Here is a 24255-nt window from a genome sequence, read left to right as displayed (position 1 = left end):
GCACTATAAAAAAATGAGTGGTGAACATGCATTAGCCTTGTGAGCACGTCTACCGTCTGTTCTTTAATGCAGGAAGCAGCCCTGCTCTCTGTGTCCAGGTCTGAGCTGACTGATTAAAGGTGGACAGAGTTTTATCTCAGCCAGATATGGAGGCTGCTGGGAACCGAGCAGAGGAGGATTTCACAGGAACACCGGAGGGTTCTGGGTTCTCCTGGCACCAGGACAAGTCTCAGGTTGGTGACAGCCAAGTGAACAAAAACACAACATTCCGTGGCACGTGTGTGTTTGTGTAAAAGTCTGTGATTGTGACAGTATGTTAATTACAGAATTAAAACCCAGGATTCATGTGACACTCTAAATACAGATACAGAACGTTCCATCAGGCTTGTTCTCTGGGAGAACGCTAAAGACTCCTATTAGAGGATTTGTTCTAGTGGAAGATAACAGACCCAGCTGACTAAAGTTTATCATTATCAGCTGAGACGAGAGTCGACATAATGACCTGTGATAAAACACAGTTGTTCCCCCGTTCTTTATCTGAGAGCCTGAAACAAACGGAACAAGATTCAGAGATGACAGCAGAAATTGTTCTAAAAATGTGATGAGTTCAGTTTAAATGACCCAAAATAGAATCATTTAATTTACGTTAATTAGGTTAACCTAACTGAACTTTACTTAAATTAACTTTATTTAAATAAAGTTAACAAAAGTTAAGTAAAGTTAAATTAAGTCAATTATATTATGTTCCGTTATGCTACATAGTGCTACGCTATGTTACGCTATTCTATATTATGCTATTCTATATTACGCTATTCTATGTTATGCTACACTATGTTACGTTACTCTATGTTATGCTACGCTACGTTACGCTATGCTATGCTACGTTACAGTACGGTCCGTTACGCTATGCTACGCTGCGTTATGTATTAGAAGATTTGTTCTAGTGGAAGATAACATCAGAACATCAGATTGAAATGTTTTCTTTGGAACGTTATTAGAACTCGTAGGTTATGTTAGCCGTTGTGGGAACGTTCCTGCTTTCTAGGTTAATCTTTGACTCAGCTACAACTTTTTTTAGTTCACAAAATGTTCTGAGAAAGTTCTGAAAAAGTTCTAATAATGTCTGCAGCAGAATGTTTTCTTTTAGTTTCCAGAATGTGACTTGAAAGTTCTCTAAAGATGCTCTCAAAATGTTCTTAAAACATTTTCCAAATGTTGTATTGAGAACGTCCTTTCTTCATTATCATTGTGGGAACGTTTTATAGAAGCACGTTCTCAACATCAACATCCCCACAACATCCTCAGAACATTTCAGGTAAAACGTTCCACCTTTGTTAATATTTTAAATTACAGGAACATTTGATAAAAACCCATACTGTCTCCTGAGGCCTGAATAACATCTGGAGAACGTTTTTTGAATGTTGGTTTGAGAACGTTCTTCTTTAGCTATCATAGAACATAGTCTGACAACATCAACAATGTTAAAACGTTCTGTCTTAGTTCATCTTTAACCTCACAGAAACATTATTAGAAATGATAAATATCCTTAAAATGTTCTTTGAACATTATACTAAAATGTTTTCTTTCAGACATTAGTAGAACTTGTAGGTAACGTGAGCTAATGTGGAACTCTGCTGTCCCTTCAGATGTTCTGCATCACTGTAGCTGCCATCATGTTAACTGTTGAGTCTATTCTGAGCCACAGTTTAAAAAGACTGGCACTAAATAACAGTGAAATCTGACTCAGAGCCAAAGGTTTTTCCACATGATGGACACAGAAAGAATCTCCACATATGAACTCAACCCCTGACCTGCTCTCTGCTGTAATTCCAGACTTTCATCTTTGTCTTTGAGTCATTTTCAATCTCTTTAAGTACAAAGTGAAGCAGAAAGAGCTGCCAGTAAATGAAGACAAGTCGGATTCAGGGTTAGGAGGGATTACAAGAGCAGTAAGCTGCAGGAAAAATGATGTAGATTTGGCAAGAAATTTAAAATAAAGCAGTATAAGACAGTTTCCAATTAGCTAAGGAGCCAGTGCTAATGGTTGTGTTATGCTAAGTTATGTTACAATAAGTTACTTTATGCTAAGCTAATTTACACCAAGTTATGCTAAGTTATGTTATGTTAAGATACTTTGTTATCTTATGCCAAGTTACTTTAGGTTAAGTTACTTTTAGCTAAGTTACTTTAAGTTACACTAAGTTGTGCAAAGCTAAGTTGCATTAAGCTATGCAACGCTAAGCTAAGCAAAGTTATGCTAAGTTACACTTAGCTAAGCCAGGTTATGCTAAGTTACAATTAACTTAGCTAAATTGCATTTAGATGGCTCAGTTGCGCTAAGCTAGATTAAATTACAGTAAGTTACGTAAGTAATGCTAAGCGAACTTATATTTAGCTGTTATGCTAAGCCAAGTTATACTAAGTTACACTCCGCTAAGTTACACTAAGTTTCACTAAGCTAAGCTAAGTTATGCTAAATAACACTCAGTTGGATAAGTTGTCCTAAGCTAGGCTAAATTATGCTGAGCTACACTAAGATAAGCTTCGCTAAGCTAAGTTACTCTAAGCCACGTTAAGTTACGTTAAGTTCCACTAAGCTGACCTAAGTTACATAAGTTATGTTAAGTTACACTATGTTCAGCTAAGTAACGCTAAGTTTCAGTAAGCTAAGCTAAGTTTTGCTATATTATGCTAAATTAAACTCTGTTGGCTAAGCTGAGCCGAGCTACACTAAGCTAAGTTAAGCTTCGCTAAGCTAAGTTACTCTAAGCCAAGTTAAGTTAAGTTCCACTAAGCTGACCTAAGTTAAGTTACACTATGCTCAGTAAGCTAAGCTAAGTTTTGCTATATTATGCTAAATTACACTCTGTTGGCTAAGCTGAGCCAAGCTAGGCTAAATTATGCTGAGCTACACTAAGCTAAGTTAAGCTTCGCTAAGCTAAGTTACTCTAAGCCAAGTTAAGTTACGTTAAGTTCCACTAAGCTGACCTAAGTTAAGTTACACTATGCTCAGTAAGCTAAGCTAAGTTTTGCTATATTATGCTAAATTACACTCTGTTGGCTAAGCTGAGCCAAGCTAGGCTAAATTATGCTGAGCTACACTAAGCTAAGTTAAGCTTCGCTAAGCTAAGTTACTCTAAGCCAAGTTAAGTTACGTTAAGTTCCACTAAGCTGACCTAAGTTAAGTTACACTATGCTCAGTAAGCTAAGCTAAGTTTTGCTATATTATGCTAAATTACACTCTGTTGGCTAAGCTGAGCCAAGCTAGTCTAAATTATGCTCACTCAGTTGTGGTGAGTTATGCTAAGCTGAGGCTGTACTAATTCTGAAGGAAATTATTTTGCCAGCTGTTGCTCGGAAAATAAAATTACATAACAGGAGAAATGCAGAAAAGTAATAAAAATATGTAAAATATTTTTTTAAATGTAATTCCTTTTTTTTTACTAAATTGAATTGTTTTTCTTCCTTTTTTAATTTTTGGAATTACTCCATCTTTGACACTTTGCTGATATTGTTAATGTGATATTTATACCAATAAATGATACTGAATTAAATTATATCAAACTAAATTGAAACTAACTGAAAATGTTCAGTATGTTTCATTTTAATTTAACAAAATTGTCAATTTTCATTAAGACTGTGAATTTCAAATAATTACTGAACTACTGTTTTCATTGTAAATTACACATTTTTTGTGGTAGAATGGGAAGTTTGACAGGTGCAGCAGTAAGTCAGGGTTTACCGCTTTAACATCAAGAAATTTAAACTGTGTTCACTAAAAAATGTTCACGTTCTTCCACTAAATCTTATTTCAGAGTCACTGATAGTTTAAAGAGAAAAAAAGAACTACCAACATGTAAACAAAGTGTCTGCAAGACAACTGGGAAAACAAAGGTGAAAAATACTCGTTTTTAAAAAAAAACATTGCATAAATCGAGCTATTTTCTGCAGCGTTTAATGCATCTGAAAGCTAAATTTACTTCCAAATGGCACAAATTTGACTTCAAGCCCTAAAAAAAAAACCTTGCAATAAATCAAGAAATACGTCCAGGTCCTGCATTCAAAAGCACAAAAAATTAAACAGAAAAACAAAGGTATAAACTACACCAAAGTCAATGAATACTGCTTTTAAATAATTTCACCTCAAAACAAACTGCAAAAATTCAGAAAACGCAATGGTAGCTAATGATTAGCATGAAAGCTAAACACCTTGAACGCTGCCAGTCGGAGTAAACTGTGTTTTCCTGCTGCTTTTGTTTGTTTTTTCGTCCTTTGTAGTTTGCACGGGTTCAATCAAGCATCGGAACTGAAGGATGTGACATCAGAGTGATGTTTTCCTCACAGTTTACCAACGTCCACCAACGTAAACAACAAAGGAAAACCGAGACAAGAAAAGTCAGCAAAACACAACACATCTGCTCAGACAGCAGAATGTCAGACGCATTTCCAACAACATTAAACCTGCAGGTCCGATATCAGCGAACAGACGGGATCAGTGTCATTTAAAGATCGTACTCGACCTGGAGGCAGCTCGGATAAGTTTAGCTCTCGACATCAGACGGCCGCTTTAAGAGCCGAGTCAAGGAAAAAGTCAACAGCACTTTATTTTTAACTCCCCCTGGCTAATTAGTTTACATTCTCTCTTTGCTCGGCACTTAGCTGACGGACGGTCGACTCCCGAATCCAAACATCCAGCTGTTCTCCTCCTTTACTACTCCCAACCTCCCACCTTCCTTCTCTTATATAACACCTGCTGCTCCCTTATCCACTGTTTCCATCCTCTTTTAATCAGCGTCGCTGACCTTAATGCCACGTATCATTATCTATATCTATAAAATGAAGAACCACAGCTGGAAAAGGCTAAAAACAAACTCTAGCAGATTTAATTAAACAGAAGAAACTGTGTCCACATGACTTATTTCACTAGATAAAATCAACTTTACTATCTAGATTGTCCATTTCTGCAGGATTATGTTGTGTTTTTAATGCTTCTAGCCACAATTGGTTCAACTCGGCTCTTCACCCAGTGATCTAAATGTTGTTGTCATTTGTATTTTTAGTGCAATTTAAACTCCTGCACCTCTATAGAAACAACACAAACATGAATACAAGTAGTAAAGATGTCTTCTGTACAGTTAGAATGCCAGATATCATGAAAAATAAGTAGAATTTCTTCATTTATTTTGCAAAAAATCCAACAAAAACCATTAAAGTATCAATAGATGGTACAAATACTAGATAGAAATGTTGGTTTTATGTACTACAGGTATTTAATTATGACTCCCGAATCCAAACATCCAGTTGTTCTTCTCCTTTATTACTCCCAACCTCCCACCTTCCTTCTCTTATATAACACTTGCTGCTCCCCTTATCCACTGTTTCCATCCTCTTTTAATCAGGTGATATATTAAATGAAGAATCACAGCTAGAAAAGGCTAAAATAAACTCCAGTAGCTTTAATTAAACAAAAGAAACTGTGTCCAAATGACTTATTTTCCGAAATAAACCCATTTTAACGTCTAGATCGTCCATTTCTGCAGGATTGTTGTGTTTTTAATGCCGCTAACCACTATCAGTTCAACATACATACTCAAACAACAACCAGCTCTACATGTCTGTTTCATTCAATAATCTAAATGTTGTTGTAATTTGTATTTTACTGCAGTTCAAACTCCTGTACTTCTATAGAAACAGCAAAACCATGAATACAAGATCTAGAAATGCCTTCTGTACAGCTATAATGCCAGAAATCCTGAAAAATATGTAGAATTTCTTTACTTATTTTGCAAAAAATCCAACAAAAACCATTAAAATATCAATAGATGGTACAAATACTAGATAGAAATGTTGGTTCTACGTACTACAGGTATTTGATTACACCAGTCTTAATTGAACAACAGCTGAAAATTCTCTGAATTATCGTCATTTGACTGTTGGCTTTGGTTAAGTATATCCAGGCTCTACGGTTGTGGAAAGGAGCGCAGAAGTTTTTGTTTTTTACAGAATGTGATGCGAACCAACGGTTTCATTTTGGCAAATTTTCAAAGTCGATACGTACAATAAAGCAACTTTGGCAAAACATCTTCATCATAAGTTTGGATTTAGTTCAATGTCCAAACATCACCGACGAGTAGCTCAAGGACAGTTGACAAGTTTGATCATTCCTCTTGTTTTTTACAGTTTCTGGATGATAAATGGTGTATTTTTGGTGTTTTTTAAAGACAAAATGACTTTCAAACCCTACGGACAGTTTTGTAGCTCAGACGGTTATTAGCTGCAGCTGAAAAAGGACAAAACAGATTTTGGGTAAAAAGAACAAGACAGAAGACAAATGCTGAAATAATGAGGCATAAAATAAACATTTCTACAGCACAATTAAAGCAAAACCACTAAATTTATAAGAAAATTCTGCCTAAAATGAACCCTATCTTTGATGCAATTCATCTTTAGTGGTAATTTTACTTTCAGGCCAGAGAAGTAAATTAATCAGGAAATAAATTAAGGACAAGAGCTCTGTTGGTTCAAAAAAATGGAAGGGAGGGGAATTAATTCAAATAAATGTTTTAAATAACTGTGGAAAGATTTTAAAACTGCCTCAGTTTAATCATCTTTCATATTTTTCCACTAAATATGATTTAAGCCACTGAATTAACTGTGGCCTAAGATAATTGTGGTTTCTTTTAAATAAAACCACACTGCCACCATTTAATTACTGCAATCATAAAACATCTGCAGCTGCTTCAACAGAGACTTTTGGCATCAGAGAATGTGCATTAAAGCATTCTTAATATTTTACAAAGTGCTGTAAACTGAGCTAGTCAGTTTTTCTGTGTTTCGTCTGCATTCGTGATGTGTTTGCTGTGGACTCCTCAGCTGTCTCTGGGTCTGTTCTTGGCTTCAGTGAAACAGTTTGATTAACAAGGCAGCTGGACGATTCGTTCACATTCCTGCAGACGTCTGAATCGCTCCACGATGGGAGGAAATATGGAGCGAAGCAGCAACAGGTGGAGCTGGAACAATGTCGCTTCTTATTTGAGCAGCAACCAAACCTTCAGTCTAAAGACACTGAAGATTTCAACAGAAGAAACAATCTTTGTAACAGATTATCAGAGAGATATCTGCAATACTGGACAATCTGAACCAGTACTTTTGGTTGATTGTTATTTTTTACTTTTTAAATGTTTGATTCCGTCTGCTGCTGTAAAGACGCAAATTTCGCCACTGTGGGATTAATAAAGGATTAAAACACTAAGGATCAAACAATGTTGGTTTTTTAGAGGTGACTCCAATTTTGATTATTCAAAACAGGCCGATAACTGACATCTGGAACTAACATACGTTAAATACAATGTTTTGACAGCATGTGGTACCAGGGAACCTGTCATTCATAATTAGACTTCTTCATTAACTAGAAAAGCCCTCAGAGAGTGCAGTCCTCCTCCAAGGCTGCTCATTCCCTCATATGACATTGTCAGAAATGCAGGATTTTTTTTTTTGAAATGCAGCATTTGTTTATTAGTTACTGATGATCAGAAATCACAGCAACATAGAATATGTCCATTTAATATAGATGTACCCACAGGTGTGTGTTATTCATGTGTACGTTATGTACGGATACAGAATCATGTGACCTAAATATGTAGCGGGTGGCGGGAATTGATGGGACTCAGAAACACCCCCACAATTTAATCAATTGTTCCTTGTATCATTTCCGATGGATAAGTCCTGATAAGTCCACAGCGGTGGATTTGTAGTAGAATCACAATCATGTGATCATCAGCAGGCAGCTGATGGTGTTCACTTGTTGTCATGGTTACAGTGACACCATGCTGCTATCTGGCAATGATACAGAAATCTTTAACAAATCCGTAGATCCAGACTATAAGCCGCATCACTGCCAAAATCTAATCACTTGATCCTTGTGTCATTTCTGACCTTCTCTGAAAATTTTAGCAAAATCTGTCAGTCCGTTTTTGAGTAATGTTGCTAACAGACAAACAAACCAATGCTGATCGTCACATAACTCCACCACACTCCTTGGCGGAATGAAAAGGGTGATTATAACTAAATATATATAATAGAAATAGGAGTGATTAAATGATCTCCTCTGTTTATGTAGGATTGACTGACAAAAATGCTACCAATAGAACCTAAAATTCGACAAAACGACTCAAAGGGCTAGGCAAACCTGAATTTGCTGCTGTAACGATGACCTTTGGAAACAGGAAAAAGTTGAAACCTGAAGTTTTCAGTCTCCAGAGGTCAGAAAAATGTCATTAAATGTTGCTGTGGTGGAACATAAAAGTCCTCGGGACAAAAAAAGCGATGCCACTGTGCAGCTCCATCACTAAAAACCTACAAAGTGCAGCGTAGACGACGATGATTGCATCTAAAGTCAGCTACCGGCCACAAGTTCAATAAAGCCACCAAACAGGAGGAGCACGTGGGCAGCAGATGTTGGGCCATCGGTCAACCAGCTCGGTCCGTCTGTGGCTTTGGTTTGTGATCAAGACGTCAAGTGTTTCTGGAGAAACATGGAGCTGAGCTGCTGCTGCTAATCACAGAAAATCTGGCTCCACTTAGAGGCAAAAGCTCCGAAAACTACGGCACACCAGGGACCGAAGACAAGCATCTGATGTGTGTGCAGGTTTCTGCGACATGAGATAATATCCAACGTACATTTATTCCTAAAACTTGTGCATTTGTGTTCAGGTGCACATCTAAAAATCAGCCTAATAGCATAATAATGTCGGACTAAAATGCTGAAAGTGAGACTCTGTGTGGCCAAAAGTCAAAAGGTCAGACACTCGGAGGATAATTTAGAACACACAGGAGACTACGGGTCATTTTTCAACATTAGTCCTGAACTGATGATGACCTGAAGCATCTCCTGACAGAGGAGTGAAGGAAATCTTTGTTTCTCTGGTGTCTGTAGAGTTATATGATGGGAATCAATCAGCAAACTCCAGAATCTCGCTTAAGTCAATCAAAATGATCTTCATATTACATATACACCATTTTGGCTCTCGGCACAATCTAAGTTTGAGAAAAAAAACACTTCTCAGTTTGGGTTTGGAAGCTGCAACGTTTTAACAGAAAATCAGTTCCATATCCAAACTGCAGTATTTTAAATGCAAATGTGACGAATCTAACACAATTTTAAACAAAAACAACTATCAAGCTGCATAATTGGAAGTGTAGATGCTATTTTCCTGCCTCACACGTCTGAATATCTTCAATTTTGACAGTTATTTTTTAAAATCCGTTGCTCCAAAACCCTGTAACTTCATATTAACCCTAACTCAGTTTTCTCTTTAATGCTGATTTACTCACTGTGACGAATTATACAGACTTTCTAGACGGCGCCGGCTGATTATCACATTATATGGAAATAAAACACAAAATAATGAAACGGTGGTGTTGGCCTCTTTCTGTTAGTGTGTTGAGAATGTTAATTTGTCCAATAAAACAGCATTTAAAATGTAATTAATGTCATTTCTTTACTCAGTCGGCATAAGCTGTTCAATGTTTGGAATCTATTTTTGCTGTGAAGTTGTTAACATAGACAAACATTGGAACTGAATAAAATAAGAAAACTTCAATATTTGTTGTTGTTAAGAACCAGCTGTCTCAGGTCAGCTGGGAGAAACAAAAAAACCCAAAACAAAACAGATGCTACTGGCTGAGATAGGTGATAATAAAAAGGTGATAATAGAAAGAAAACAGAGCTGGTGGGTTTTGCTAACTCAAAGAACCAAATGAAGGCTAACAGAGTTACAAAACTAGCTAAACAAAACAACTAAACTCCAGAAAACTAGATAAACAAAACAAATAAACTCCTAAAACTAGACAAACACAACAACTAAACTTCTGAAACTACCTGAACTAAAGAACTAAACTTTTACAGCTTGCAAAACAAAACAACTAAACTCCTAAAATTAGCTGAACAAAAACAACTTAACTCCTAAAACTAGCCAAACAAAACAACTAAACTCCTAAAACTAGCTAAACAAAATAACTAAACTCCTAAAACTAGCTAAACAAAACAACTAAACTCCTCCTTAAGGTAAACTTAAAGACACGATAGCAACACCAACATTAATAACAAAAGAAACAAATTAATGTAATGCCACCTAAACAAGTGAACTTGTCCCTCAGAAGACACAAGTAGCTGCTAACCGAGCTAAATGGCTGCTAACAGGAGCTACACATTTACATAAAACCCAATTCGCATTCAAGCTAACTAGCCTAACCTCTCAAATCTCTGCACCAGAGCAAGAAAATGCAAAGTAGCACCGTCTATTTCATGAATCAGACACATCAACATGCTAAAATATAGATGTGTGATCCCACATGTGAGCTACAGAGTAGACATGTGTCATAAAATAACGTTTGGTTCCCTGAAATCAGAACGTGTAGCGACATGACGGCAACATGAAGAGTTTTAGTTCAATTCTCATGTTGTTTGAAATAGAAGCGACCTGAGATACGAGTCGACAGACTTTATTAGACATTTGTGTGTTTTCACATTGAATTACTGGTCTGAAAAATGAAACGCTGAGGCTGCAGGTCAGGCTGTTTCCACGGCAACAAACATGTTCAATTTAAGTAATGGTAAAATGAAAACAACAAGCACATTAAACACGGCTTTCTTTCTTTCTTTCTTTCTATCTTTCTTTCTGTCTTCCTGCCTCCTGGTTTTTCCTCTTGTCCTTCAGCGTCGCTCTGTAATTGCTGCTTGTCTGCTATTAGATAATTCCAGGTTTCAAGTGTCTCTGAGGGTTTTTAACAAGCTGCACAACACAAACTCTGATTATTCTGATATTAGACCAGACCTGAGGAGAGTCCAAGAGACGAAACATCAGAAACAAAAAGGCCATGCTGTGTTTAAGACTGAAATATAAGCAGACTTTTGACATTTGATTGTGTAAAAGCAATTTTCTTCAGACCAAACTGTAATAAATCTGCTCCTCTCTGCTCTGTTCTCTTGGTTTTCAGGTAAAAACAGTCACACCTGGAACTACTGACAGAGAATGGACAGCACAAATCATGAAAAACTTCTGCTAATTATGCACAAAAGCTTATAAAACTCAAACAGCTGCAATGTTTATTGAGTGAAAATAACCTTAAAACTGACACAAACTGTCAGAGATTCAACTCATAATCAGACAATAAGTAAAAAACTGTTTGAATTTTTTTTGTCCATTTATGAATTCAACACAAAAAAACAACTGTGGTTCTGGTATTTGTGCTTTCGATTTTATGCTTAAAACAAAAATAAGAAATTAAAATCTAAAAGAATTGTTGGATTTCCAACCTAATTTCCTGCCTGTTCTTTAAATTATCATGCATGAAAAATGAACCAAATCTGAGCTTAACTTGTAATATTTCATTTACATCTCATTATGAAAAATCACCAAAAATAAGTGGTTTGCACTGACTTATTTCTGTAAAAAGCAAAGTATTGTGCACTCCTTCATACAACTATGAAGCCATTAGTGACTCAGGTGCAACAAACAGTCAGATTATAAAAATTCAGGGACTTCTTGGATGAACTATACAAGTAAGATACGACACAAGCATAGAAACAAATTAAAAATGTGAAAATTTCTGAAGTATTTAGCAGTTTTTACCAGTACTGGCAACACATATGAGCACTTAAATAGTTTACATGTTGATTCCAGGTTTATTCATTCACCAGAGCTGGAAAACTGTAAAACCTAAAAGAATTGTTGGATTTTCAACCTAATTTCCTGACTGTTCTTTAAATTAAAAGTGTGAAAAATGAACCGAATCTGAGCTGAAAATTGTAAAATGTAATCTACCAAAAATAAATGGTCTGTGTTATACTGTTCTGAATAAGACGTGTGAGAATGTTGTAGTAAAAAGGTCTTTGTGATCGACTTTAAACATCTTCACCTGTTTAAGCAGCAGGCTGTATTCAGCTCCACTCTGCCAGCCTCCTCCATTGTTTCTAATGAGTCCAGCTCCTTTTCCTCCCCCTCTACTCCTCTTTTATCTCCACCTCCTCCTCTTTTCATCCAGAAAAGCTGCAGCCAACAGAACAGGGAAACGTAACTCAACGTGAAGCGACCTTCTCCCTTCCCCCTGAGCATCCAGTCTTCCCCTCTTTTCTCTCTCTTTGTCCTGACTCCATCTCTCTCCCTCCATTTTTTCAGCCTCTCTCTTGTTTTCTAGCTGCTGCTGGTTAGTCGGCTTTACTAAGCCATTGTTCTGGGATCCGCACATTTCCGGAGGCTCTACAAAGGCTTCGGAGCAAACTCTCCGGCTGCCAAACCAGCTCTCACCTGCCCAACAAAGAGCCGACACACTCGCTCATAAACCTGCATGAAAGGTGAATTACTGCAGGTTTACTTTCATGTCAAGCTTTCCTTCCTACGCCATGAGCAGCACGGATTTATGAAGCAGGAAAAAAGTCTCTGGCTCGGCCTGCAAATGCATCAAAAGACAGGTTTAGATTGTTTTTGCATCCATTTGGAAAAGTTAAATGTTTATTCTCAGGTCCAATCAGTCTGAGAGGATATTTTATACAAACTTAGCCAGAAAACATGTTAAATCTGAATTCCAAGCAGCAGTTTCCGGTTGTTTTCAGCTCCTGTTTCATTTTTACTCACTGATGGTTCAACATAAAGTCCTGCACTCTTTAAAAACAGAATAGTCATGACTAGAATGAAAAAGAACCCCAAAATATCGAGTTAAAAAATCATAAAATCAAAAAAAAATGTAAAAATCATGTTAATCCTCCTGGCTCATTTTTCACTTCACTTTAAAAAAAAAAAAAAGTTTAAATCATGTTAATCATCTGAACTCAAAGCAGCTGCTTCTGACTGTTTTTTGCTCCTATGTCACTTTTCCTCACTGTTGGCTCATTTTTCACTTTAAAAAGAATCCAAAGTTATCTTCTGTGCAGTACGTCAGTTAAAAAGCCTTAGAAAAACATGTTAACTCTGAACTCCAAGCAGCAGTTTCTACTTGTTTTTAGCTCCTGTTTCGTTTTAACTCACTGTGGACTAATTTTTCATGGCAATAAAAAATCCTGCACCTCTTTAAAAACAGAACAACCATGACTAGAATTAAAAAAGAACCCAAAATGATCTAGTTAAAAAGCCATAAACCTTAAAAAATAAAATAAAAATCATGTTGACTCTCTGAATTACAAGCAGCATTTTTTTTGTTCCTGTCTCATTTTTCCTTACTGTTCACTCGCTTTTCACTTTAAAAAGAATCCAAAAATGTCTTCTATGCAGTGCGACTCAGTAAGAATAACAAAATCAGTTAAAAATTGACTTTTTTTTATTATTTAATTTGCAAGAATTGCAGAAAATGACTCAAAATTAATCCACAGTGACAGGTTTTCACAGCCAAGTGCTTCTCAGATGTGCAGAGGAGCTCAAATTTTTAGTTTTGCTTTTGTTTTTTTACAGGATTAATGCTATATGTCATACAAACAGAAACAAAAAGAAAGTTGAAAAATATCTTCTGTGCAAACTGTGGGTTAATAGGCTATAAATCATGCAAAAGAAAAAAAATTGTTGATTATTTATTAAACAAAAAATGAAAACAACTGGAATCAACGTGTGCCAGGTTTGCTGCCATCAATGCTGTAAATAAATCGTAACTTTTAACATAAATCGGTTTCAGATATCGGCTTTTCTCAACGACCAAAAATCAATATTCACACTAAAAAAAAACCACATTGATCGATCAATACAAACTTTCCCAGCTGTATTCAGCCTGCACAAAATAATCTGTGATTAGTGACGTAAGAAAAAGGAAAAGTACAAAATGCAGAATGTAGCAGCAGAGAGGAAACTCAGAGGAAGAAATAAGAGATTGGGATGCGTTTCTGACAGCAACAGCGTCTATAAAACCTCCTGAGCAGAGATAGAAAACTGTCCGTTCGACTCCCGACGCCTCCGAGGACGAACCATGACGAGGTCAGAGGTCGTTTAAACCTGGAGGTCACAGTGATTAGAGAGAGACAGGACAGAAATGACAGACACCACTAATGGTTTTAATGTAATTTGTGGATGGAAGTGCTGTATTTAGGCCACCAGAGTGTAAAAACCTTCAGAAGACAAAGCTACAAATTGTGTCCTGAAAACCTCCCGCAGAGCTTTTTGTTATCCAGAATAAAGGGATGAGTGAAGGCGACACAGTGGGTGACAACAGCAGCTCTAATGGACTTTAACTGGAACCTTTTGTGTTCTAGCTGCAGGGAACAAAGCTTCAGGATGCTCTCTACTGAGGGTCATTACTCTGATTAATCTTTAGCTCGACGACTCTCTGCTCAGAGCAGAACGGCACTTTAAAAGAAGCTTTAATTAGACGGTATTTAGTTCATTAGTTAGCTTTCTTTAATTATGTATAAACTTATACACACACAGTGGAACGTTTAAAGAACGTTTGGAGGATGTTGTCACATTATGTTCCATGATAACAAAAGAAGAACACAACAACACTCAAGAAACGTTTTCCAGATGTTATCGAGGCCTTAGAAGACAGAATGTGTGTTTATAAAATGTTCCTGTGATTTAATACATTTTACCTGCAGTGTTCTGGACGTTCTCAATGCAACAGGAGGAAAATGTTTTAAGAATATTTCTCCCGTGTCTTTAGAGAACTTTCAACCACTGGAAGTTCGCGGAACTTTCTCACGTCTTTGGAACAAGAAAAAAGTTCTAGGGGAGTCAAAAAGCAACCCAGCAAGCAGGGAACGTTCTCAAAACATTGGCAAACATTGTCTAGAGGTTCTAACAATGTTGGAAAGAAAACATTTTATCTGATGTTCAAAAAATGTTTAAAGGATTTTTTATTATTTCTAATAATGTTCCTGTGAGGTTAAAAGTGAACTAAGTCAGAACGTTTTAACATTCAGAGGATGTTTGGAGGATGTTGCTGTTGAGAACGTTCTTCTGAAAAATGTTCCCACAATGTTACATCATAACAAAAGGAGGGATGTCCACAAAATATTTTAAGAAGATTTTTTAGACCATCTTTAGAGAACTTTATTCTGTCTTTGAGAGGAACATTCTGGGAACTAAAGGAAAACTTCCCACAGAAAACATCATGAGAACTTTGCAGAACTTTGCAGAACGTTTTTGAAACCAAAAAAAACTTCTAGTTGGGTCAAAAAGCAACCCAGCAAGCAGGGAATGTTCCAACAACACTGTCTAACATTACCTACAAGTTCTAATAATGTTCTAAAGAAAACATTTTAATCTGATGTTCAAAGAACATTTTAAGGATATTTATCATTTCTAATAATGTTCCTGTGAGGTTAAAAGTAAACTAAGACAGAACGTTTTAACATTCAGAGGATGTTTGGAGGATGTTGTCAGATTATGTTCCATGATAACTAAAGAAGAACGTTCTCAAACCAACATTCACAAAATGTTCTCCAGATGTTATTGAGGCCTCACAAGACAGAATGTGTTTTTATAAAACGTTCCTGTCATTTAAAATATTAACAAAGATGGAACATTTTAGCTACAATATTCTTGACGTTCACAATCCAACATTTGGCAAATGTTTTCGTAAAGAATTCAACTTTTATTCTAGGAACTAAAAGAAAACTTCATGATGAAAACATTGCCAGAACTTTCTCGGAACATTTTTGGAATCCGAAAAATTCTACCTGGGTCAAACATCAGGAAACGTCCCCAAAACTCTGGCTGATTCTCAAGACCTCAGGTGATTTTTATAAAACGTTCATGTGATGTGGTGCATTAAGAAAGATGGAACATTTCACATGCAATGTTCTGAGGATGTTTTGGGGACGTTGCTGTTAAGAATGCTCTCCAAAAAACGTTCCCACAATGTTAATAAAGGAAGGACGTTCTAAATGCAACATTTGGAAAAAAAATTTTTTTAGAGCATGTCTAGAGAACTTTATGTGCCTTTAGGAAGAACATTTTGGGAACTAAAAGAAAACGTCCCGCTGAAAACATTACTAGAACTTTGCAGAACATTCTCAGAACATTTTATCAAAGAACGTTCACAACAGCATCATCCCCAAAACATCCTCAGAACATTGCAGTAAAATGTTCCACCTTTTCTTAATATTTTAAATTACAGGAACGTTTTATAAAAACACATTCTGTCTTCTGAGGCCTCGATAACATCTGGAGAACGTTTTCTGAATGTTGGATTGAGAACGTTCTTCTTTAGTTATCATGGAACATAATCTGATAACATCCTCCAAACATCCTCTGAATGTTAAAACGTTCTGTCTTTGGTCACTTTTAGCCTCACAGGAACACTGTTAGGAATGATCAATAACGTTGTGAGAACGTTCCTCCTGCAGGCTCTCAGGAAGGTTTGGTTCTTGCAGTATGTAGGTGGAAGCCGATGTCTCTATTTGCGGACTCAGCTGGCTGTTTTAGGAGAACCATAAACAGAATGACGCCACCCACAGAGACAGACAGAGTCGACCCCAGAGACCCTGAGGGCATCTGGGGCCCTAAAAACAGAAACATGGGCCACCTTATCTGTGGAACCGACACTCACATCCAGCTACCGGTTCTCACAGTTCTCTATGCTCAAGTCCTCTCCACTGAGGATTAATGGAACAAAAACTAGACCAACAAAGAGGCACATTTTCTGAACTTTATCCTGAACATTCTGGGAACTGAAAGAAAACTTCTAACTACAGACATTACTAGAACTTCGCAGAACTAGAAGAAACAATTCTAGGTAGAACAAACAGAAACCCAGCAGGCAGGAAACGTTCTCACAATTTCACCTGCAAGTTCTAATGGTGTTCCAAAGAAAACATTTTAATCTGATGTTCAAAGAACGTTTTAAGGATATTTATCATTTCTAATAATGTTCCTGTGAGGTTAAAAGTGAACTAAGACAGAACGTTTTAACATTCAGAAGATGTTTGGAGGATGTTGTCAGATTATGTTCCATGATAACTAAAGAAGAACGTTCTCAAACCAACATTTAAAAAAATGTTCTCCAGATGTTATTGAGGCCTCAGAAGACAGAATGTGTTTTTAGAAAACGTTCCTGTCATTTAAAATATTAACAAAGATGGAACATTTCACCTGCAATGTTCTGAGGATGTTTTGGGGATGTTGATGTTGAGAACGTTCTTCTATAAAACGGTCCCTCAACAAAGGAAGGACGTTTTCAATGCAACATGTGGAGAATATTTTCAGAACATTTTTGGAGAACTTTCAAACTTTTTGTCTGCCTTTAAGAAGAACATTCTGGGAACCAAACAAAACTTCCCATTAGAAACATTATGAGAACTTTGCAGAACTTTCTCAGAACAGTAAAGAACATAATTGAAGTGGTTTGCATCTGATGTGAAAATCTTGAAAACAAGTGAACATTTCTGACAGCGGGTTCTTTTTCTATTCACATGATGTTCTCTCACTTCTGCAATGTTTGCCCTTCCAAGCTACAGTTTGTTGGTTCTAAAAATGTTCTGAGAAGGTTCTGCAAACTTCTAGTGATGTTCCCAGAATGTTCTTGCCTAAGGCAGGAACAAGTCCTCTAAAAATGTTCTTAAAACATTTTCCAAATGTTGCACTGAGAATGTCCTTCCTCTGTTATCATGGTGGGAACGTTTTATAGAAGAACGTTCTCAACATCAACATCTCCAAAACATCCTCAGAACACTGCAGGTGAAATGTTTCACCTTTTCTTAATATTTTAAATTACAGGAACGTTTTATAAAAACACATTCTGTCTTCTGAGGCCTCAATAACATCTGGAGAACGTTTTCTGAATTATGACTTGAGAACGTTCTTCTTTAGTTATCATGGAACATAATCTGACAGCATCCTCCAAACATCCCCTGAATGTTAAAACGTTCTGTCTTAGTTCACTTCTAACCTCAAAGGAACATTATTAGAAATGCTAAATATCCCTAAAACGTTCTTTGAACATCAGATTAAAATGTTTTCTCTCAAACATTATTAGAACTTGTTGGTAATGTTAGACAATGTTGTAGAAACGTTCCATGTTGTTGGGTTGCTCTTTGTCCCAGCTAGAAGTTTTTTTGGTTCTAAAAACATTCTCAGAAAGTTCTGCAAAATGTTTTCTGTGAGAAGTTTTCCTAAAGTTCTCTAAAGATGCCCTAAAAATGTTCCCAAAACAGTTTCCACATATTGCATTGAAAACATCCATCTTGTTAACATTGTGGGAACTTTTTATCGAAGAACATTCTCAACAGCAACATCTCCAAAACATCCTCAGAACACTGCAGGTGAAACGTTTCACCTTTTGTTAATAGTTTAAATTACAGGAACGTTTTCAAACAACACATTCTGTCTTCTGAGGCCTCGATAACATCTGGAGAACGTTTTCTGAATGTTGACTTGAGAACGTTCTTCTTTAGTTATCATGGAACATAATCTGACAACATCCTCCAAACATCCTCTGAATGTTAAAACGTTCCGTTTTAGTTCCCTTGTAACCTCACAGGAACTTTATTAGAAATGATAAATATCCTTAAAACGTTCTTTGAACATCAGATGAAAATGTTTTCTTTGGAACACCATGAGAACCTGTAGGTAACGTTGTGAGAACATCTTTCCTGGTTCCTTCAGACACTACAGAGGATTAGATGAACGCTCCAGCGGCTCCGTGCTTCCAGGGACTAATCAAAGAGCAGCTCTCTGACCTGCAGCTGCGTGTTTTCGGCCAGAGCTGTTCACTGAGTCGCTTCTGAGGATTTAGTTCTGGAGCAGAAAACTCGGAGCGACTTCAAAGTGAAAACTCACCGCAGAGGAGCGTCAACAGCGGGGTTCTCATCTCCATCCAGCCGGGGCAACCTGTGACCGGCAGCAGGTCCTCTGGAGGAACACGAAAATAAAAACGTTAACTTACATTTAATTATTTATGAGGAAAACAGTGGTGGTGCATTTAAAATCCGAGCACAAATTAGTGAAAATGTGAACTTTTCTGCAACTGGACTTCTGTGAAAGTAAAGTGGATTTTAACGTAAAAAACTCGTGTAAAATAAAAAAAGCTCCATAAAAGGTTTCCAGCTTCTAGAACCACGGGGCGGTTCTTCTCTCACCGGTTCGGTTCTGGTTCGGATGTTTCTCTCGGTTCCTGACTTCCACGCAGCCTCCCTCTCGGTCCACTTGATGCCGGACAGAAGCGAAGCCGAGCGGCGTTCTGCTGAGGAGTCCTCCGCTTCTCTCCACCCGGAAAGACCGAGCTGGAGCCCCCGGAGCGGATCAGAGGAGGGAGGAGCCCCGCTGGAGGAGGCCGGAGCTCCGTCGACTGGAAGGTCGCAGGTTCGAGTCTAGCGGTGGGAGGAGGATGTCCAATTAATTATTTTAGGTTAATTCAGCTAAAAATAGATCTCCTGCTGCCTTAAAAATTAACGTGAGGTAACTGCACTGACATTCTATTACTATTATTATTATTTTGTGATTTTAGTAATTGTTAATTACTAATTATTACTAATTAATAATCTAATTTAATAAAATGTAATTTTCCTTTAAATATGTGTGGACATCATGTACCGTTTTGTCCTATTTTTTGTGGCTAATATGTAAAATGACACATTTTTTCCTGTGATTTAACAAATTTATAAGAGTTTTTCTGAAATGCATCATTTAATATTTTAACATACATAATTGTTCTTTCAAATAACGAAAAATATCTGTAAAATTACAATAATGTAGTCTGATTTGAATACAGTAAAATAGAATAGCTTTATTGTGAATTTCTCTACATATCCAGGACATATGGAGGAATCTTTCCTTTGCATTAGTGCCATATGTTTTTTTTTTTTTAAAAGCATCAAAATACAGTATAAATAAAATAAATTAAAATATAGAAAAATCAACCTATGTACAGTAAAGCAATATGGCAGCAGCTTGTTGAGAACGGATGTCAAGCATGTAAAATTATATATAAATAAAACATAAATAAATAATAAAAGAATATAGATTTTTGATGTGTTTTTTTAGTTTTGATTAAATCAAATAAAAAAGTATTTTGTCTATGACATTGATAGATGTCTGTAAATTTTGTAAAATGACAGTTTAAATTCATTGTTTTTCAGTCTTTAACGAACATTTTTTCCAAGCAACTGCAAATATTTGTGAAAAAATGATATTTTTGTTTAATTTACAAAAATACAACATCAATATTATTCTTTATTGTTTATTATTCTATTATTTTTGCAATTTTTTTCTAGATTTGGGCTTTACAGATAAATATTTTATGTAAATATTATTTATATATATATATATATATATATATATATATATATATATATATATATATATATATATATATATATATATATATATACACATATATATACATATATATACATATATATAATATTTACATAAAATATTTATCTGTAAAGCCCAAATCTAGAAAAAAATTGCAAAAATAATAGAATAATCTTTCAATCCTTAAATAAAAAATAATCCCAAATAACTTCAAATATTTGTGGAATATCAATAATTGTTCTTCATTTGAATACATTAAAAATAGTGTAATTGTACTGTCAAATGTAAAAAAGAAAAGTAATTAAAAAAAATCAGAAATTACCATTTTTAAAGTGCAGATTTTTGATGTGATTTAACAACCAAGAAAAACCTTTTTACAAAAAAAATGATTTAAAAAAAAAAATGACATTTAAAACCCTTGTAAAACAGCCTAAAATCTTTTTTGTCACTTAAAAAAAAACAAACTTTATTTGTAATTTCACAGGCTCTGACAACAAAATGGCGGACATCAACCAATTTTCCTGTAAATCTGCTGCAATTAAAAGATTTACCGTGACACTGAAGGAAAAAACAGACCATAATTTTAACCACATACATTCATACACAGCCTGCAGGTACCTTCTACCTATTCTTACTATTAGCTTTCACATAGTTCATTTTCTGCTGTTGTATAGTTAAATAAAATCGTGTTAAAACGATGTAAAACGAGACTAAAACGACTCTCCTCGATAAACACTGACAATATACTGATATATAGTTTAATTTAAGTTCAGTTTTAGCAGTTTAATCCGCTCCTGTTCCTCCTGCTTTAACCCACCTCTTGTTTTCCATCCAGCCTGTCTGAGTCCGCGGCAGGAATGCGCGCTCCCGGCCGGTCGGATTAGATTCCCTTTGATTGAGCAGCCGTGAGCGCGCACGGATCTGCCTGCAGGTGACTCTGTTTGCACATTAGATCTGATCCAGTGAGCTCATCTTAGGAAAACTCAAGACGTAAACGCATGAAAAGCAGCTTTCGACGGTTTTCCATGAGCATGTGTTCTCTGTGGTCCGGTTCTGCTGCAGCTGGTGCTTCTCTCCAGGACAGACGCTGCTGGAAATCTCTGTCATATTACAAATTCCCTGAGCTGCAGGAGGACAAACTCTCTTTGTTAGAGCCCAGAAAAGACCAGCAGAGCTGCTTGAGGTGAGCAAAATGAGAAAAATCACTGCTGCTGCAAGTAAAAGAGGCCACGAGGCTCGACAGGTGTTTTCAATTGGTTCGATTAGCCCTGAAATGTGCAACTAAAACACAGAAAATCAAGAGTTTACATAAAAAACATGTCAGGTGCTCACAAAGTAAAACAAACGTTTGGTTCGTAGCCCTTTACAAAATAAATCCCAGTCGATTTAGAAGCCTCTTGTCACACTTCATCCATCTATAAACCACTAAAGACAAAAAAAAACTAAACTTTTTTTGTTTTTCCTCAGAATCCACTCAAAAATATAAAGCAATTTAAAAAATGGTGATTTTATTATCTGTAATTCAACAAAACAGGTCAAATCTGCAAAACACAACAGTTTAAACAGTTATTTACCATTTCAAAATCATTCATATACATCTTTTTATTTCACATAACGGTATTCCCACTCTGTGCTTCACTGCCAGGACTATGTGTTCACTGTGGTGGTCCTGGTCTGGTTCATGCCAAACATGCTGGAAAAAGCATTCATCAGGCTTTATTTCATATCCTTTAGAAAAATTTTCTCCCATAGTTTTGTTTCAAATAGCAAACAAAGGTGTTTTTTTCGTAGATTATGTTGAGGCCGACATCATGAAGCGTCCTTCAAACTTTCGTTTCCATTGATGAAGCAGCTGCTGTTTGTCAGAACTTGACTGTCGTCAATAGAAGGTCGACCTCTGCAGTCCTGATTAGTGGTACTAAAGCTGCTTCTATACCTCCTTATTACTGCTGCAACTGTTTCTTCACTGATTTTTAATTACTCATCAACCTTCCTGTATCTTTTTCCATCTTTATGAAGTCTTACAGTCAGATTTTTCAGTTCCTTTGGCATTTCCTGTCCATGTGGAGCCATGATGAAGACATGCACAGTCCAAAGTCCAAAACTAGCCAAGTTCTGCTGGCGTATTCATTATTTACTTTATTTACAGGTAAATTAACACCTTTTTTCCTACTATTTTATTGTCTGTAATCCAAGAAAACAAGCAAAAAAAATCTGCAAAACAACAGAGTTTAAAGTTATTTACCATTTCCAAACCATTTATATAAATTTTTTTATTTCACATAACGGTATTCCCACTCTGTGCTTCACTGTCAGGACTTGGAGTTCACTCTGGTAGTCCTGGTCTGGTTCACAGCCTGAACGTCCAAAACTAGGAAAGTTCTGCTGTTCACAGCTCATTTTAGAACCATAGTGGTGTACTTAGGCTGACTGGAAATCTCAGGTGGACTCAAGTTTTCTAACCCTTTAACGTCCTCACCAAGAAAAAAACAATGAAAAATTAATTCTTTATATTTTTTATTTCCTTGGGGCACTAATAACAATCAATTAATTTTTTGTGAACAGACCCCCGGTTTTGGAAATATTGACCTCTACCAAACGGTAGAGCATGTTTTGCAAAAATGGTTTGACCCTTTTAGGTCTTTCTTTTTATGTTTCAGTTTACACAGTTATGTTCAGTAACTCCGTAGACATGACAATATGTCAAAAAAATATTAGCTTACCTTTGAAAATCACAGCAAACAGAGGCCTTATGTCAGGAGTGATTCTGCTCTTGCTAACTTCCTGTGAGCACAGTCACTTCTTCTGCATGCTATTTCAAAACAAAGTGGCATCTAGTGTTCTTTTTTTTTAGTATAATGTACCTCAGCCGAGTGGCAGAGATGCCTGAAACAGGTGAAATTATCTAAAACAATAAAATATATTGAGTAAAAATGTGCTCTACCATTTGGTTGAGCAGAACATTAAAGGGCTGAGTTGTGCGTCAGTAATCGCAGGTGGATTCACTTTTGTTGTGTTGGGTTTTTATTTTATCCTCAACAAAGTCATTATCATTGTTGATTGTTTATGAAAGCAAATACTTAGAAATAATGCAAATATTTAGACACAACTTAGAATCATTTGACATTTCAGTGAAATTGCACAGATTCTGTTGACCGCTGATGGTAAAAAAAGTCACTTATTCACACGTCCATTAGACAGAAAACCACATTAACATTTAACTGGAGTTTCCATGACAACCTGATTGACACATTTCAACGTTCTCTTGCAGTTTGATGGAAATATGAGGCTGAAAGCTCTCCATCTATTTGAGAATGTAGATACAGGTGGTATAAAGTGGTGTTTTATCGTTTTTTTGGTTTTATTTTTGTGGACACCAGCAGCCACAACAAAGCTGATGACACAGAACCAAGACAGTAAAGTTGGGAAAATTAAAACAATGTGGTAAAAGTTTCTAAAATGCTTCATGTTCACCATTGTAACCATTAAATTTTTGCATTTATTTAACTTGTATTGATTTATTGGAGTCACACTGAATACATTTAGCTTAAAAGGTACAACTTTTACTTGATTTTTAATGCAGGATTTGCACATATTTACAGGGTTGTAAAACATTTTAATACTTAAATCATCCTCCTACAACAAAACATAAGAAAAGTCTGTGAAGTTTTCAATCTAGAACGCTGAGTACACCTCTACAGAGTGTGATTTTAATAGGCCTTTTTGACAGCACACATTTTGGCTCGTCAAAGCAGGAAAAACGTCGTTTTTATGGCTAATTTCATTAATTACGCCTGCGTTGGTCTATTAAATCTCCCAGTAAATAGTTCCAATGAGTGAAAACACACAATAGCAGCACACAGGAAGTCACTGGCTTAAATAGAAAGCGGTTATAATTAGTGTTTTTAGTAACATCTGTGGTTTTTCTGGTCAAAATACCAGCTGTGAAAATGTCCTTTTTCAGTCTACTGTTCAAGAAGCGTCAAGAAAAGCCTAAAGATATACGGGTTTTCACTGACGT

The 24255-nt window shown here is 36.2% G+C and overlaps 1 protein-coding gene across 2 annotated transcripts in view; it reads right to left on the bottom strand.

The window, feature by feature from the left end:
- Nucleotides 1–19193, bottom strand: part of lamb2 (laminin, beta 2 (laminin S)) — a 75853-nt gene extending 56660 nt beyond the window's left edge. For both annotated transcript variants that reach the window (XM_035940689.2, XM_023293635.3), the window contains exons 1-2: nt 19058–19193; nt 18759–18830 (exon numbers count right to left, since the gene is read on the bottom strand). In XM_035940689.2, the coding sequence (XP_035796582.2) occupies nt 18759–18795 (37 nt within the window). In that variant the 5' untranslated portion in view covers nt 18796–18830; nt 19058–19193. The remainder of the gene's footprint in view (nt 1–18758; nt 18831–19057) is intronic.
- Nucleotides 19194–24255: the final 5062 nt, after the last annotated feature.

The sequence above is a fragment of the Amphiprion ocellaris genome, chromosome 8, assembly GCF_022539595.1.
Source record: "Amphiprion ocellaris isolate individual 3 ecotype Okinawa chromosome 8, ASM2253959v1, whole genome shotgun sequence".
Lineage (NCBI taxonomy): Eukaryota > Metazoa > Chordata > Actinopteri > Pomacentridae > Amphiprion > Amphiprion ocellaris.
The sequence above is the reverse complement of the archived record's forward strand: the minus strand, read 5'-3'. Positions and strand labels throughout refer to the sequence as shown.